Below are 15803 nucleotides of genomic sequence, written 5' to 3' on the forward strand. Positions count from 1 at the left end.
AGTGTGCAAGTCCCTAGTCATCTTTTGGGAAGACGAGAAGCTACATTGAAACTTGTAGTAATTAAATTCCAAGATAAGTTGGTCAAAGGATATTAATTAGTAAGACTTAGGGAAGTCGCCTTGCACATTTTAAGGGCGGGTTGGGAAGCTTCTTAATCCTTTCTTTGTGACATAACTTCTAGCTAGTATCCATTGAGTAATTACCTACTCAAAGTTTACTAGTTCTTGAGCTATAACTTTTCCGTGCTAATTCTTTCAAGCTTTTTCTCGTTTAACTCGTCGTGAATTGTTTGACTCAAGCGCGCCACAATTAAAAGAGTCGTCCGACTATAGAGTCCATAATCTCACTCTAATCCCGAAGAGGTAGCATCTTTTGCATAATTTGGGAGATTGAATAGGAGTTGGTCAATTCCGACGAAGCCAAGTACTACAAGACGGAGTGAAAAACCTATTGTATCATTGAGTGAACCGAGCGCCACCCAAATAAAGTAAGGGAGTGAGTAAGGTGATTTTTAACTCATAACCTTTTCTTTGAGCTTTGTTATGCGGTATGATGGACTAAGGTGCAATGAGGACTAAACTCGTTCAATCGGAAGTAAGAACTAGATGGCTTACACAAAGGAGAGGACCACTATTTCCAAGAAAAGGAGAGAGATTGCCTAAGCCAAGGTTTCAAAAATTGAAGGTGAATGTTTATGGGTATAATGGCTTTGATCTAGAGCTTGACGATTTGTGTGACTCCACATTCATCTCTCCTTATCGGCTGATTGGTTGAATTTGACATGGGTTAAAAAGAGATATCCATATGACTATAATGGGTATCAAGTTGAGTGGATGGTCAAGGTGGTAATATCTCATGGAGATTATGTTGAAACGGTCCGATGTGATGTGTTTCCCCTAAAAATAAGTCACTTATGCTTTGGACCCCGGTTTCGAAAACACGACGTTCCAAATGTACGAGATTGGATAAAGTATGTCATGGACGAGGAAGGATGGCCTCTCTTTCCATTCCCACTTCCGAATAGTGTATATGTCTTTTCTATGCCTATAGGGGAGTGTAATGCCATGCAAAATGGGAAGTTCGGGTTGACTGGAATGAGTGGGCTGCCACAAAAGAAACAAGAGAATGGAATTAAAAAGAACATGAGAGAAAAGAAAAATAATGAGGGAGATGAAGTTCTTCACTCTAACACTCACAATGTTTCTTTTTCCTCTAGTTGTTTGAATTATTTTGTAGGTATCATTGGAAACAATCTTGAGAATGAGCCTCATACAATGGAAACTCATGAAAAGGATGCAACAATTTCGAAAGAGCAGAATTGTCCAAAAGCGGGACTTGAAGGTAAAGAAGATCAATCTTGTGAGCCTAAAGGTACTTCTAAATTGACTTTAGATGCTAATGTTAAGCATGTTGATTGTGTGAGTATGACTAAGGAATTATCTTGTTTGGGCTTAAAATCTTCTTTGTCTTGTGATGATAAAGCTGAATGAATTTTTTGTGGAGATACACTAGTTGTTCTCGGTTGTGATCTGGCTAAAACTACTTATGAGTTTGTTGTGATAAAAACTAGTGTTGACACTTGTGATGAGAGTCTTAATGCAAAAGACACAACACGTAGGTTGGAAGGAGTAAAAACAAGTTGATTGATTTTAATGTTTTGTCTTTAAAAAGCAATCTTGAACCTTGTGTGTGTGGGAGTAATATTCCATTATTAGTTGATGATTATTCTGGATATGATGGAATTGTTGGCCATAAATGTGATTGTTTGGAATTAGGCACACCACCCATGTTTGATAAGGAAGAAAGCAATTCATCTTTGAGTCTTTCTAATGTTGAATATGCGCATGATAATGAAATTGACTTAAATGATGAGTTTGAACATGTGGAATTCAATGATGATGTGAACTTGGGTGAGACCTTTCTAGTGAAACTATTTTTACTTGGAGATGCTTGTTTGTTTAATGATGAGTTTGAATTTCTTAATACTCTTTCTTGTGATGGAATTAACTCCTTGTTGGATAGTTCACTTGATAAAGGACATTGTCTTGGAAAGGAAAGTGTGGGAAGTTGCTTAAGTAATAAATCTTCTTTGTGTGGTCCAAATCGTGATCTTCTCGCTAATAGTATTCATGATTGTGAAAGTGAACTTCGATGGTGAAGTGACCTTAAGTAGCACTTTTCTTTACTATTTGTTTGCGTATGATGAGGATCATGATTGTTTTAGGAGCTTTTGTGATGTGGAGGACTTAAAGTGTGACTTTGAGTGTGCTAGACATGTAGGAAGTGATCTTAAAGAGGATTGGGAAAGTAGTGCGAATTCTTTAATAGTGAAGAAGAATGTGAGGATGAGTTCTCACTAGGAGAGAATTTGAGTTGAAATGTCTAGGTGTGAATAAGCTTGAAGCGGAAAAGGAAAGTAGAATGGTGGATGCTTGTTCTAGTGTCTATTACTTTACTTATTGTGATCCTTACATGGATCACTCACTTGAGATAAGAGCTATACCAAGTTCCTTAGCTTGAAATGTGAAAGTTATGCATTTGAATCCTGGGATAGTAGTCACGATCTTAGAGGTAAAATTCTTCCTTTTGATAAGTTTGATTGCGTATTTGACTTTTTTGTGGGTTCTTGTCAAAGGAAAAGACAAGAGAAGTATGAGAAATCTAGTCATTACACATGGTTTGATCTCTTTGATGTTTCTAAGATCAATGATGGCACATATTCTTACCTCATGATTCATGCTTCTCAGGTACTCCTGTAGTTATTGGATACATCATTGTCACTCTTGTTTGTTGTTACTATTCGAGTTACTAATAGATATGCTTGAGACATATGCTAAGCTTGATGTGTTGATCATTTTTGTTTTTGACCCCGGAATTGATCATAAGGTTTATAACTTGTGGGAATTGATGACTTTGGGGTAGGCTGGTACATTACTTCGGTATTGGCAGTTGAGTTATTCTACTTGTTTTGTACTTAGCCTTGGAAAGAATTTAGTGTATTTTAAGGTGAATCGGTGGAGAGCCATTGGAAAGATCCTCACTGAAATCATTGTGGTATGCGACCACGACTTGCAAACTCCATGAAGATAGTAGGTTTTCTTGGCTCGTGCTTCTTCTTGGGCTTTCAAAATCCATGACGGTAATCTCTATTTTCTTTGGGCGCTTTTGTAGCACTCTTGTTTTATATCATGATTATTCACTCATGTTGCTACTTAATTGTTACCCGATTGAGACTTGGAAGCTACACACATACTCATTCTCGTCCATGTTTTGCGGGGATCGAATTTGAGGACAAATTCTTTTCAAAAGAAAGCGAGAATGATATAGTCCATATAGCCATGATGATGATCCAAGTTTGTGCCATAATGATGTGGTTGAGGTTGATTTCATGTCGAGGTTGATATTAATGTTGTAATTTATGAGACGAAATTCTTCCAAGAAAGGGAGGATGATGCAATCCAAATTACCATGGTGACGACTCAAGTGTTCAAGCCGAGGAGACCCAAATTCAAGCTCGAGAGGATGTGATTGAAGCCCAAGATCCGCCTACGAAAAAGAACAAGTCTAGCAGCCCCAATTAGGACTTCTAGAAGCTCTAGTGTGAACATGAGGGCTGGTCTAATGTGAACGAAGGAAGCTTCCCTTTTTGTGTTTTCTAGGCTTATTAAAGGCTATTTTGACTTTCATAATGTATAGTGGCTTTCTAGGCTTCTAGGAGTATGTATTTTGTAGTCTTCTATGCACACTAGAAGACTACACTTCCATTTATTTCTTTTGACTAGTATATTTTAAGAACCTTATTTAAAGGTGCTTGTAAATCATTTGAAAGGAACCTATCTTGAAATAAATGAATATTGAATATTATTGAAACCCTATAGTCTTGAATGACTAGTGTTAATTTGGTGGACTCCAAATTGAACAACCCCCGTTTGATCTAACAGTTTGCAAGAGATGGCTATTCTCTTGAGGATTGTTCGAATAGGATAGGTGCCTTTTGATCCTTTTGGGAGGTAACTAGGACTAGTTCTTCTAGTTATTGTCCAATTGTTATTCAAATTGTGTCTTCTTTCTATCTTTGTTATTTTTCTTGCATCAATATTCCTCATGATATTGTGAAACTGTTTGGTTGGTAGGGGTGCTTATCGGGTGGTTCGGTGGATATATGCGCTTAACGATTTGGCTTATAGATTATCGGGTATTAAATATACTTATCTGTCAACCTAACCAGTAATATATCGGTTCGTTTGATTTGAATTTAACGTTTATCGATCATTTATCGATCGGTTTATCGGTTAATCAACAAAGTTAATTAAGAAAAGACAAAACCCAAAAAACCTCATCGTTGAATCTGATAAAATGAGCATGGAATTCAAGAACTTTCTTATCACTTTCTAATATAATTGAAAGCATGGAATTCAAGCACTCTCTAATACTTATCACTAGCAAAATCAAAATACATAAGCAACATATACATAAAGCAGAAAGTCGAAACAAATGGGATAAAAAAAGAAAAGCACATACACACATCAAGGAACATATAAAATTCAAAGTGTTTATTAGAAACATTTGAAATTCAAGCGCTGCTATTTACTCTTTAGAGTTTAACAATTTTGGATTTCTAACTGTATATATTTTCTAATATGCTTATATATACAAAAGGGTGTAAATGTAAATTTAATCATTCTTAGCAGGTTAACTGTTTATCCGATTAGAAAATTGAGTAATGCGTACCCAACATGTTACGCCCTTAATTATAGATTTTAATATGTTCACCAACTGTTAATCCGATAACCCGATATCAGTAAGCCTATAAACCTATTTTACGGTTGGATTATCAGTTACAGTACGATTTTGAACACCCCTATTGGTCGTGATTAAGTCATCAAATACTCAAACAGAAAATCATCACCCTTTGGAAGCCCTCTGAGGATATTTCTTTAGTAGATCTCAACTCTGATTTCTTTCAAATTAAGCTTAACAGGAAAACAATACGCTTAGGGATCTACATGAGGGGCCTTGGGTAATATTGAACCACTTCTTATCAATCCGTCGTTGGGAACCTAAATTTGTTGCTTTCACTTCTCAATTAACTTATTATACCGTTTGGATTCATCTTCCAGAGTTGCCCACAAAATTTTACGATATTCAAATCCTTCAAAAAGTGGGCAATAAGGTAGGAAAATCATTGAAAATAAATACATGTACTAGCGATGCTACAAGGGACAAATATGCCCGTCTTTGTGTTGAGGTGCCATTAGAAAGTCTATTAAAAATACAAGTCTATTTAATATCACATCATCAATAGATCTTATACGAAGTCCTTAATATGTTGTGTGGTTCTTATGGGAGCTCTAATCCATACCCACGATCTTGACTGGAGTTGGATCTTGTAACCATACAATCACATTCTCAATGGTTATAAAAAATCAAGAGGTGATTATGAAAATTCAAAAACTCTATACATTGCGCAAATACTGATGTAAGGTGTGAGGATAGGGACAAAGCTTTACAATCAACACTACTGGATGATTACTCTAGTTCCTTACCCACATCTATCTCAAGCGTCATCATCCAACAATTCCTTATGGACAGCCATGCAGAACTCATTCTTGGAAAATACGATGTCTCATAATCTTCCATTTTATCCCCTTATGAGTCAGGGACGCCATATATTCATAGTCAAGTTTCTATGCAAACTCTTTTTCCTCTGTTTCCTCGTCCGCTCTGATGGGCCCTTACGACCCACGGTCTCCTTCTCCACCCCTACACCTCCCAACTCACCCTAGTCCCAGCGAACAAAAGGTTCTAACTCACCTTGAGGTCGCGGTGGTTATGGAGCAATTTCAAAAAAAAAACTTAAACATAAATTCTCTAGCTGAGGGGGATTCGTCTTTACATCCTCAAAGAGTAGTTTGAAAAAACTGCTTCTTAATTGTAAATTGTCCCCCTGAGTTGATCAAGTACTACATAGAAATGTGACCAACCACAAACTCCAAATCGGGGAAGTATTCAGTTGTGGTCAACCCTACTCTGATCCAACAGGCTCCAATGAATGAGGGAGAGAACCAAATGGAGGAACACCCCTTAGTACCTCCTAATTGACTCCCACGCAATAATAGATATATGAATTTCATAGTTTGGAATTGTAGGGGTTGTCAATCGCGCCACTTTACAAGAAATTTCAGGAACATGCTAAACTATCTTATGCCTCCAGTGGTAATTTTACTAGAAACTCACTAGAGGTGGCAAATGGGCGGGTTTGGTTGAGTTTGGGCGGGTTGAAAATGGGTTAGATAAAAATGGGTTGGGTTACAATCCACCCATATTAATATGGGTAAAATATGGGTTTGACCCATTTTACCCATTTTTCTGTCTCTTATACTTTCTGATCCTGAAATTGACCTTATCACTCCTTTCTAATGCACAATATAAAACTAGGAAACCAATACTAAGAATTTGTTTTTCTTCATTTTTTTCTACAGAAATGCTATATATAAATCACAAAACTTTTCAACTCTAACCAATACTTACCACAATTTTAATTCCTGCAACAGTGGAGTAAATCATCCACTACCTAAACAAAAGAAACTATCAAAGTATAAATAATGCAAATACCATCTCAAAATTTAGTTGGAGCATCTTCAACAGCTCCAAACTTTTCATTATCTTCGCCACAAGGCACTTCAATGGCTGATCAAACTTTAAATTCTTTATATTCTGCCACTGCACTTTAAAGCAGCTCAAAGAAGTTCTTTTAGCTCGTTTTCTCGAAACAGACGAGCTAATTTCACAAGATTCCTCATTGGCCTCCATAGATATCTGTAAAAAATTAAAATCAATGTTTCAGCAACAATCAAAACTTAACAGGGATAAGTATGAATTAAACTAGTGTAAGAAAAGGTTCCCTATTTTCAGAAAGTTTCCGGTTTGTTTAATATGTTAAATTTTTATAGCAAAAATGAGATTTTTTATGCAATATCCCAAATCAGAAACATCAAATGCCATATGGGTTTTGTAAAGCTAGATTAAAATTTACAAAATCTAGAGGAAAAAAAACGAAATTTACTAATAAAAAAAATAAAAATAAATCATATAGCAAAAACATACCTCAAAGGCTCAAACAATAATTCTTTAGTGAGAAATTTGCTCTTTAATTAGCAATGAGTAAAACCCCATTATAAAAATGTTCTGAAGAAATAAGCAAAGAATCTGAAGATAATGAAAAGTTTGCAACTGAAGCATAATGAGGGTCTGTTGTTGGATTTGTTAATTCCCATATCCCAACTGAAGCCCATATTTGTCCATATTTCTTATGGGCCAAAAATAAACTTGAGCCCATATTTACCCATCTAAAAAATGAGTGACCCAACTCATTAAAATATGGGTAAAATGGGCTCATTTCGGAAAAATGGGTCAAAATTGCCAGCCCTAAAACTCACTTACAAAATCTTGAAATACTTGGGGATGATTTTGGTTTTAGCCTATCAATGGAATTTTTACGGGTTATAGCTTCTTATAAGACATATTTAATGATAATAACTACCATTTTATTTATTTATATTTAGTAACTAATTTACTTTTTTTATTTACCATCTATAACTACATCGAGAAATTACGATTCTTGATAAACATACACGCTAAATACACTCGAATCCGACCGTATTAGACGCTCCCATATTCCCATATCCCAAGTTTAACGGATACATCATTATTCAACTTGATTTCTCTCTCATTCTTCATTAATTTTCACCGTATTTTGCTCCATTATCTCCTTCACGATCAACATTAGCAAAAGATTCTTCCGTGATTTTTGGGGAAGGTATATTTCTGTAGATTTTTTCTTGCTCTAGTAGTGTATTTTCATCTTTTAGTCTTTTTCTTTCCACCAATTTCAAGCCAATTGAAGTATTAAATTGCTAGGGTTTCAAGCAATTTGAAGTTTCAAACTTATACATTAATGGTAGACGGAACAAAATCAAACATGGTTACTCGAGGTATACCTTCTACTCTTCAAAATTTTGGTTATCCTTCTTTTGATTTGGGGATTTCTCAACAACAACATGATGTTGTTGCAGGTTCGGCTGAGAGAATCATTGCTGAAAGAAGGACGAAAAATAATCATGATCCTTCCCACATGCAAAGGCTTAAAAAACCGGTAGTCACAAAATCAACAAAGAAAATAGTTACCGGAAAAGAGATGAAGAGGAAAAAAGTCGTACAACATGAAGCAGGAGAACAGGAAGAGTTTGACCCAGCGATGAAGCAGGTATTTTTGAACATGTGAATATTAGAACACATACATATGTGAATAATGTATTTGATGTATGTTTTTTTTTTTTTTTTTAAAGCAAAGTCCACTAGGCTTTTTGGGCCTAGGGCTAGTTTTATTAATTTTCTAGAAAACAAAAAATACCCCAAAGGGAGAGTACAAGTAAGGGGGACTAGGCCTTACCCTACTAATCCTATGAGGCAAAGAACCTCTAAACTAACAGGAATGTAGAAAAAATGAACTCGAAATGATCAAATAAGCTATGATCACCACGAGAGTTTATAACACACTCTATGATGATATTACACATGATAATGCTAAAATAATGAGAAAATAATACAAGAATAAAGACGATAATCCTTAATCTACGAACTTGTAAAATCTTCTATATTCATTGAAATTTCCACCTTGTCTTGTTCTTCATGCCTTTCCAAAAAATCTTGAAACTTTATCATTTCTTTTTGGATCTTGTGGATTTTGTTGAAGTGGCGTAGGAGTCGCGCCACATTTTTCTTTGCTTGTCTCATTGGTATTTGCATTGGGACAAATTCTTCGGATCATTTTCCCATCCCAGTTTGCGGCCCTTCCTTGCATGAGTTTTGTGTCTTTTTACACTTTCCACCTGTCTAGGAGACAGATCCCCATCCCTTGCAGCATTGTGGAAATTTTGTGCAATCGACTCCTCATCCATGTCAATCCTAGGACCTTCACTAGATGGTATTGCTACTTGTAAGTTAGTTTGAGGCTTTGCAAGCATACCTTGTTGTTGTTGTTGTGTAGTGTCCATAAGATTATGAGTTTGCTACGTGAACATCTTTGCTTTACTTGGTTGCTCGCTCTTAGCGACGAACGCGGGGTGTTTACTATCATCTTGTTTCGGTTCTAATGTGTGTTTATGCTTAGTGTTACCACCTCTTGACTGCAATTATTATTGATGGATCCGTAATAGCCAAATGTCCCTCAACTTGATCTTTCGACTTCATTAGCAAGTCCTATATTTTGGTCATCCGCCGGAAACGGCAAACGCTAAATAGGTCGGAAACAACATCAGTTAACTTTGTTTTTGCAAGCTTGTCATTAACGCCGGAACGGCGGATAAAATTGTGTGCAGATCATGAGGGTTGAAATGACAAACTTTGCTTGTGTAGGGCCTATCTCAAAGCCATCTTCCACATCATGTTGAACCCTGTCAAACATATTGTTAACCTCTTGAGAAGATGTAATGGAGTCTGCATAATGTGTAACATAGAGCCAAAATTGTTTGACTCAGTATAGTCAAATTTCTCCTTCTCTCCATCTTTCAACCTGTTCACTCCATAAGAACTGTCTCGTCCCTATTGTATTAGTAGCATTTGAAGGAACTTCTAAGCAAGCTTGGTTCAATTTTAACAAGCATTAATCTCATAGATATTGAATTGTGGGTTCACCTATCTTTCATAGATGGCTTAGAACATGCTCTTTATTGGAGTGAAAACTTTAGCATTAACATTAAGTTGCTTCTCAGCTGGTTCGCCGTCTCAGAGAGAGAAACTTGTATTTGATGTATGTTTTTTTTTTTTTTTTACAGTGCACCGAGTTTGTATCCGGTTGAGGCAAAGAACCTACTAACGAATGCTTGTACTTAAGCTATGCAACACACCAACCGCTTCTCCAATCCATTCTTAGCAACATCATTCACTACATGACCTCTTGGCTTGTGTTATAGCAACCCCATCCGCAATCTCGCCTTCTTCCACCCGTTCTTCAACCTCATGGCAAGGCTTATTCATAGTGACGTCTTGAATGCACATTTGAGCTTGGAAAAGAAGCTTCAACCCACTCGCTTAGTGTTACTGTGTGAGTGCTTCTCGTCCTTCCGTGAGTGATAAACAGATGCCTTATGATTCAAAGTATCCTTGACAGCACCACTCGAAAGGCACATTTTCCCATTTGCACACTGTATGGAAAGTAACCGCATCAATATTAGCGATCTTTGCACCATGATTTTGACCATCACCATTACTCTTAGACAATTGTTTCCCATCATCAATATTCGATCACGATCTTTTTCCACAATTGCATTCTCATTATTTACCTTCATGATCATGAAGATTAACCACCGCATCTCCTCATCAATAGAATACTCATTATCATCCCCTCCGTCACCTAATGCGACAAATTTATTTTGCCGTGTACTAGGCTTAGGAATTTCTTTATTGTCATAAGTGAGGGTTTCAGCTACAGTAGGTTCAACATATTTCCCAACATTACCTTTCTTATTCTTCTTTCCTCCTTGAGTTTGCCATTTATGATAATCATTAACTTTGCCAACGACTTTCCCACTGGATAAAATTGTGTGAACACCATCATGAGGGTTTATATTGCTTCTATGGTTTCCTTCTTCATTATTAAGGTTTGCCTCCTTATTTCTTTGAACTCCTTCACCTTCACCATTGTTTTCCTTATCTAGTAACAACTCGGGATGTAAATTCCAACACCCATTCACATCATGTCCTTGAAGACAACACTCTTTACAATATTTGGGCATGAAATCATATTGGATTTTTACCAACGAGATTTAACATCACCCTTAGCATCCATAACATTAATTTGCACTCGTGTAGGATGTTTCTCCAATAAATCAACCTCCACCTTCACACGAGCACAACTAGGTCTCGTTTTATTTTTTGTAGCTAGGTCAAGTGTCAATGGCTTCCCCCCGCCGAAGCTAATGAAAACAATACCTCCTCCACAAAATAATGAGGTGCAAGCGTTGGGAAGGAAATCCAAGCTATAGCAATACTTGTTTCTTCCTCCGGAGTAAACCAAGGATCCCACTTCAACGTTCTCATGGGATAACATAAATTTTTATCCTTAATCCAAAATGAAGACTTGGACATAAGTGCAACATAATCTTCAAACGAGCTACATCTAATAAGAACATGTCTATTGCACAAATATCCAATAATAGGCTCTCCCTTGAGTTCACATTGCTTTGGAATGGCCGTACGTAGTGCATTAAGATCATTCCAACCATTCGTGAATTTTCCAACAACTGCGTATTGGAGATTTTCACGTATTATCATAGCATTAATCTCCTCCATAGCATATTGAATTGTGGGTTCACCATGATGGTAAACTATAGGCTTAATGGGTATTGAAACCGACGGCTTTTTGCTAGAACTAGGGTTTTGCGTGGGGTTTTTGAGGATTTGTGAGTAATTAGGGGTTGTAAGAATTGTTGTAGGTGGTGGTGGTACGGACAACCTCAGGAGGAGGTTGTCCATTGGCTGGGGAAGCCATAGATGGCCGAGAAGGAGCTCAAAGCTCCTCTCTCACTGGTTCGCCGTCTCCGAGAGAGAGAAACAGCCGATGGGGTTTTAGGGTTTGGGGTTTGTATTTGATGTATGTTATGTATTGTTGAAGAGCGATTTTTTTTGCGTATATTTGAATGTATGTTATGTATTTGGAAAATTGATGAAATGGGAATCATATATTTTCTTTGTATGTTATGTTATGTTATGTATTTGGAAAATTGATGAACTGGGAATCATATATTTGGAAAATTGCTGTGTATTTGAAAAGGTTGATGAACTGAGAATCATGTATTTGTATTTGGAAAATTGATGAACTGAGAATCACATATTTTGGAAATTTACTGTGTATCTGAAAAGGGTGATGAACTGAGAATCATGTATTTGAGTGTATGTGTAGTTGAATCTCAATTTTCTGTTTGAGTTACATGTCTATTAATTGTTGATGTTCTATTTTCTTGAAAAAATATGTGAGTTGAAAACATTAACGAATGATGTATCTGAACACATATATAAATTTTTTAAGGTAGTTATGTATTTTGAACAACTGATCAATTAATATTCAATTACTGGCTCATTTAAACACACATACACATGTCCTCTTAATCATTTGTGTACATATTTTTTGAATATATGTATGGTTCACTCTAATTTTCTTCATCAGTTTCATATGATATTCGTATACATATATTTGTTATGTCTTTTTTTAATTAACTATTTGTATTTATACAGGATGATAAATTCTTTGTCCAATATCCTCCCAGTCATGCAATACGATATGCTTCTTACATGAACCCGAAAGTTAAAAAAGAATTGAAGGACAAGCTTATCGATAGACAGTTTGAACTCTTTTCCAAGACTATATTTGGGAAATACCTCGACATGCAGCATCGTGAAGTTCAACCACAGATGTTCAGGTGTTTTATCGTTAGAGAGCTGAAAAAATGTACACCCACTTCCTTTGTTATTGATGTTAATGGTTTCGAATTGACGTTCAAGCTTTTCGATTTTGCATTAATGACTGGGTTGAAGTGTTTTGGTGAAGAAATTGTTGTTAACTCTAAGAAAAACAGACTGTTGGATACATATTTTGGGGGTTCCAACAAAAGTGTGAAAAAGGGTGAATGCTTTGAGGATCAGAATTGGGGCGTTGACGATGATGCAGACGGAGATGCTGTAAAGATTGCATTACTGTATTTTATCCATACATACATCTTATCCGGTGAGAAAAACAATGTCGTCATTCCAAGGCTTCATTTTGACTTGGTAGAGAGTGGGCGGTACGTAGACTATACATGGGGAAAGGAAGCGTTTGATGATTTGGTCAGAAGTCTTCACCATAAGATGGATAAGACAAAACAGTATTATTGTCTTTGTGGTTTTCCGTTTGCTATGCAAGCATGGCTATACGAGTGCTGCTCCAACGTTTACCCAAATTTGGCAGTAAAAAATGGAGATCGTATTCCCAGAATGTTCAACTGGAAAACCATAGACGGGACTCCACACTTTAAAGATCTCATGACTGGCATGTTCAATGATGACGAGTCAGAGGTAATTTGCACTCATTATTTTAATGCAAAAATACATGGATGTTCAAGTTATGTTAAATAAATGGAGTTTTCAACATGTATTTGAATCATAATTATTTATTTTGATAAAAAATAGTGAAATGTCAATCAGTTTATTAGTCTTTTCAAATCCAGATATCCACATGTATTTGAACATAATTATGTATTTGAACCTATGTATATGAAATTATCCATTAAATCAAATACATGAAAATAAATTCTGAAATATTTGGTATTTTTGTATCTGACTTATTTAAGTATGATACTTTTGCAGGACCGTCCTACTTATAGGAATATTGTGCCGACCATCAGTGAGATTGAGGAACTTGGATTGCGTCCATATCTCTCCGGTAAATCTGCATCGACAATTCAACAACAGGTGGCGGATGACTATGATGATTTTAGTTCGACACCACCCCATGTGTCTGCGGCCAAGCAGCCTCAAAATAAAGGTGTATCACAATCTCCACCTCACAAGAAGCCTAGACAGATGCCAATGGTACCATCGCCATCGAAGAAGACCACATCTCCAATTACACGTTTTGGTAGTCATTCGAGTGGTGGACGATTGACCAAACGTCATGAGTTGGCATCAACTGGGCATGCTTCAGCAATGGAAAAGGAATCAGCTCCAATACCCAACCCCCCGTCTGTTGTTCCTATTGACGTCCCATCCACCAGCAAATCCAAGGATATCTCTATTCTGAGGGAGGAACTCAATGAGTATAAGAATAAAGTAGGACTTATTATTTGTTCTTTATCATATTTTTTTTGTATTATATTACTGTTTAATAAGGTATGCAGTTTTATGCTTTTATTGTTTGAAATTTTAGGTTTTCGCCGAATTCAAGGATCTTCACAAAGCCATCAACGAAAACTTTGCCAAGGTTTTTGAATATATTAAAGTGAATCAAACTAAATAAAAGGTATTAAAGATCCATATATGTACAATTATTCAAAATTTTGAAATACAACGGATACATAAAAGTTATTATAAAAATTGTTTTTATAGGGTGCCGATAAGGTGCGGCGTAGTTCGATTTAAAATGATGACTACATTCCACGGGATCTTTGGAGTACAAATGCAAACCAACACGGGTCATGCAGCGTCAACAGAGGTAGTTTGTTGGTGAATTCGATGTATTGAAACCGTACTTGTGTTTTCTAATTGATATATTTAGTTGTTTTTTAAAATTTCTTTGTTGTGTTTTGAATGTATTTGTTTTCCCTCAAAATACTTGGTTGTATATCAGAGTTTACTTGATGTATCTGTAAAATAATCCAGTGTATTTGGTTCAAGTTTTGTTTGACATATTTTGAATTTAGTATCCATGTATCTGGTTGCCTTTTTTTCAAATACAACACAGTTTTTACTGTGTCATGTGTTTATTGGGTATCTTGAATTACGCTTTGATGTACATGGATGTACGTTGAAATTACTTATATTTTATTGATGCATGACTTTATTTATAGACATATTTGCATTATAATCTATTATATTTAACTTATTAAATTTATTTGCCTTATTTATTTATTTAATTTCTCTATTTTTTTCAAAGGGAGTTGGTATGCAACGGTTTGATGTGCCTGATATTGGAATGGATCACCGCAACGGGAGTGGGGAAACATTAAAGGCATCTACTGAAGAACTTCAAGAAGGTGGTGATAATTCTGGAGAACAAAAAGAATCGACGGTATGCATAAATCAAATACATCTGATTGTTTGATAATCTATATATTTGTACTTAATGTATTTCCATTTCTTGAATAGGAATACATAGTTCAGTTTCTCGAAGACACCGTATCTGACAAATCACCAGTCGTATCAGCAAAGTCCGCTGACATAGCAGAGGTCCTAGCTGATATTTCTCGCACAGGCTGGTCTTCGGGGCCCTCTCATGACAAGAGTGTTGTATTGCAGGAAGATCGTCCTATTTTTGAAACGCCGCCCAAAGTTGGTGAGAATGTGATACCCTTATCTCAGTTTCTTTTGCTTGACGAGCTGTTTCCAAGCCAAACTCCCGAAAGACGAATGATTTTGCATCCATCAGTCGCCCAGAATAGGCGTCCTAGTAAATACCAAGTTTCCCATGACTCTGCTTCAGGAAAGTATATATAAACAAGCATTAATGTATTTAATTTTGTGTATTCCAAAGCATTTTATATTGATCATATGTGATGCAAGCCCACTTGCCTCAAGGCCATTTACAAGGAGCCAAGCCCGGGAACTACAACACTTGCAATGCCTATTCATGAAGCGGGAGGCTCTTGAGTATACTTTTGATGAGCACCTTGGATCCCAAGTCCATTTGTTGATGAAGATTGCTTGGGGAGAAGAAGAGGAAACGGGAAGTTACCACAATGGCTAAAAGATGAAGAGTTGGCTATTCTTGCAAAGGAGATTTCAAGATTTTGAAGAAAGAAGAATAGCCAAACAAGGCCCTTGATTCATTAAGGGTGTTTATGTCATTTTGCTTTCTTTTATTTCTAGCATAATATAAATAGTTCTCTTCATCTTCATGGAAGATTTAGACTATTTTGAATATTGATATTTGATATTGTAAAACTCTTGAGAGTTGAGAGATTGTGAAAACCTTTGATTGAGTAATTGTTGAGAGGATTGGTTATTTGGGATTCCAAATCCCTCTTGGTCATCCTAAGAATTTGGTGTC

The 15803-nt window shown here is 36.2% G+C and overlaps 2 protein-coding genes across 4 annotated transcripts; both read left to right on the forward strand.

The window, feature by feature from the left end:
* Positions 1 to 7943: 7943 nt before the first annotated feature.
* LOC132043231 (uncharacterized) lies at positions 7944 to 14069 on the forward strand. Its single transcript, XM_059433709.1, has 4 exons — positions 7944 to 8267; positions 12296 to 13114; positions 13406 to 13867; positions 13983 to 14069. The coding sequence occupies exons 1-4, from the start codon at positions 7959 to 7961 to the stop codon at positions 14052 to 14054; spliced, it is 1662 nt and encodes a 553-aa protein (XP_059289692.1). The 5' UTR covers positions 7944 to 7958; the 3' UTR covers positions 14055 to 14069.
* A 120-nt stretch (positions 14070 to 14189) lies between these two features.
* On the forward strand, positions 14190 to 15281 carry LOC132043232 (uncharacterized). Of its 3 annotated transcripts, XM_059433711.1 has the most exons (4): positions 14190 to 14249; positions 14691 to 14825; positions 14903 to 14983; positions 15053 to 15281. In XM_059433711.1, the coding sequence occupies exons 1-4, from the start codon at positions 14214 to 14216 to the stop codon at positions 15248 to 15250; spliced, it is 450 nt and encodes a 149-aa protein (XP_059289694.1). In that variant the 5' UTR covers positions 14190 to 14213; the 3' UTR covers positions 15251 to 15281. The 3 variants fall into 3 exon arrangements, with proteins under 3 accessions (XP_059289694.1, XP_059289693.1, XP_059289695.1); XM_059433710.1 differs by having other exon boundaries at positions 14903 to 15281; XM_059433712.1 differs by lacking the exon at positions 14903 to 14983.
* The last annotated feature ends 522 nt before the right edge of the window (positions 15282 to 15803 follow it).

This window comes from Lycium ferocissimum, unplaced genomic scaffold, assembly GCF_029784015.1.
Source record: "Lycium ferocissimum isolate CSIRO_LF1 unplaced genomic scaffold, AGI_CSIRO_Lferr_CH_V1 ctg22164, whole genome shotgun sequence".
NCBI classification, from domain to species: Eukaryota; Viridiplantae; Streptophyta; class Magnoliopsida; order Solanales; family Solanaceae; genus Lycium; species Lycium ferocissimum.

Excerpts from the sequence above, each read along its gene's own strand:
- LOC132043231 (XM_059433709.1), top strand. The coding sequence starts at position 7,959 with ATGGTAGACGGAACAAAATCAAACATGGTTACTCGAGGTATACCTTCT. Across the intron at positions 13,115-13,405 it reads TCAATGATGACGAGTCAGAG|GACCGTCCTACTTATAGGAA; the intron begins GTAATTTGCACT and ends ATACTTTTGCAG. Across the intron at positions 13,868-13,982 it reads TCAATGAGTATAAGAATAAA|GATCTTCACAAAGCCATCAA; the intron begins GTAGGACTTATT and ends GCCGAATTCAAG.
- LOC132043232 (XM_059433710.1), top strand. The coding sequence starts at position 14,214 with ATGCAAACCAACACGGGTCATGCAGCGTCAACAGAG. Across the intron at positions 14,250-14,690 it reads GTCATGCAGCGTCAACAGAG|GGAGTTGGTATGCAACGGTT; the intron begins GTAGTTTGTTGG and ends TTTTTTTCAAAG. Across the intron at positions 14,826-14,902 it reads GAGAACAAAAAGAATCGACG|GAATACATAGTTCAGTTTCT; the intron begins GTATGCATAAAT and ends TTTCTTGAATAG.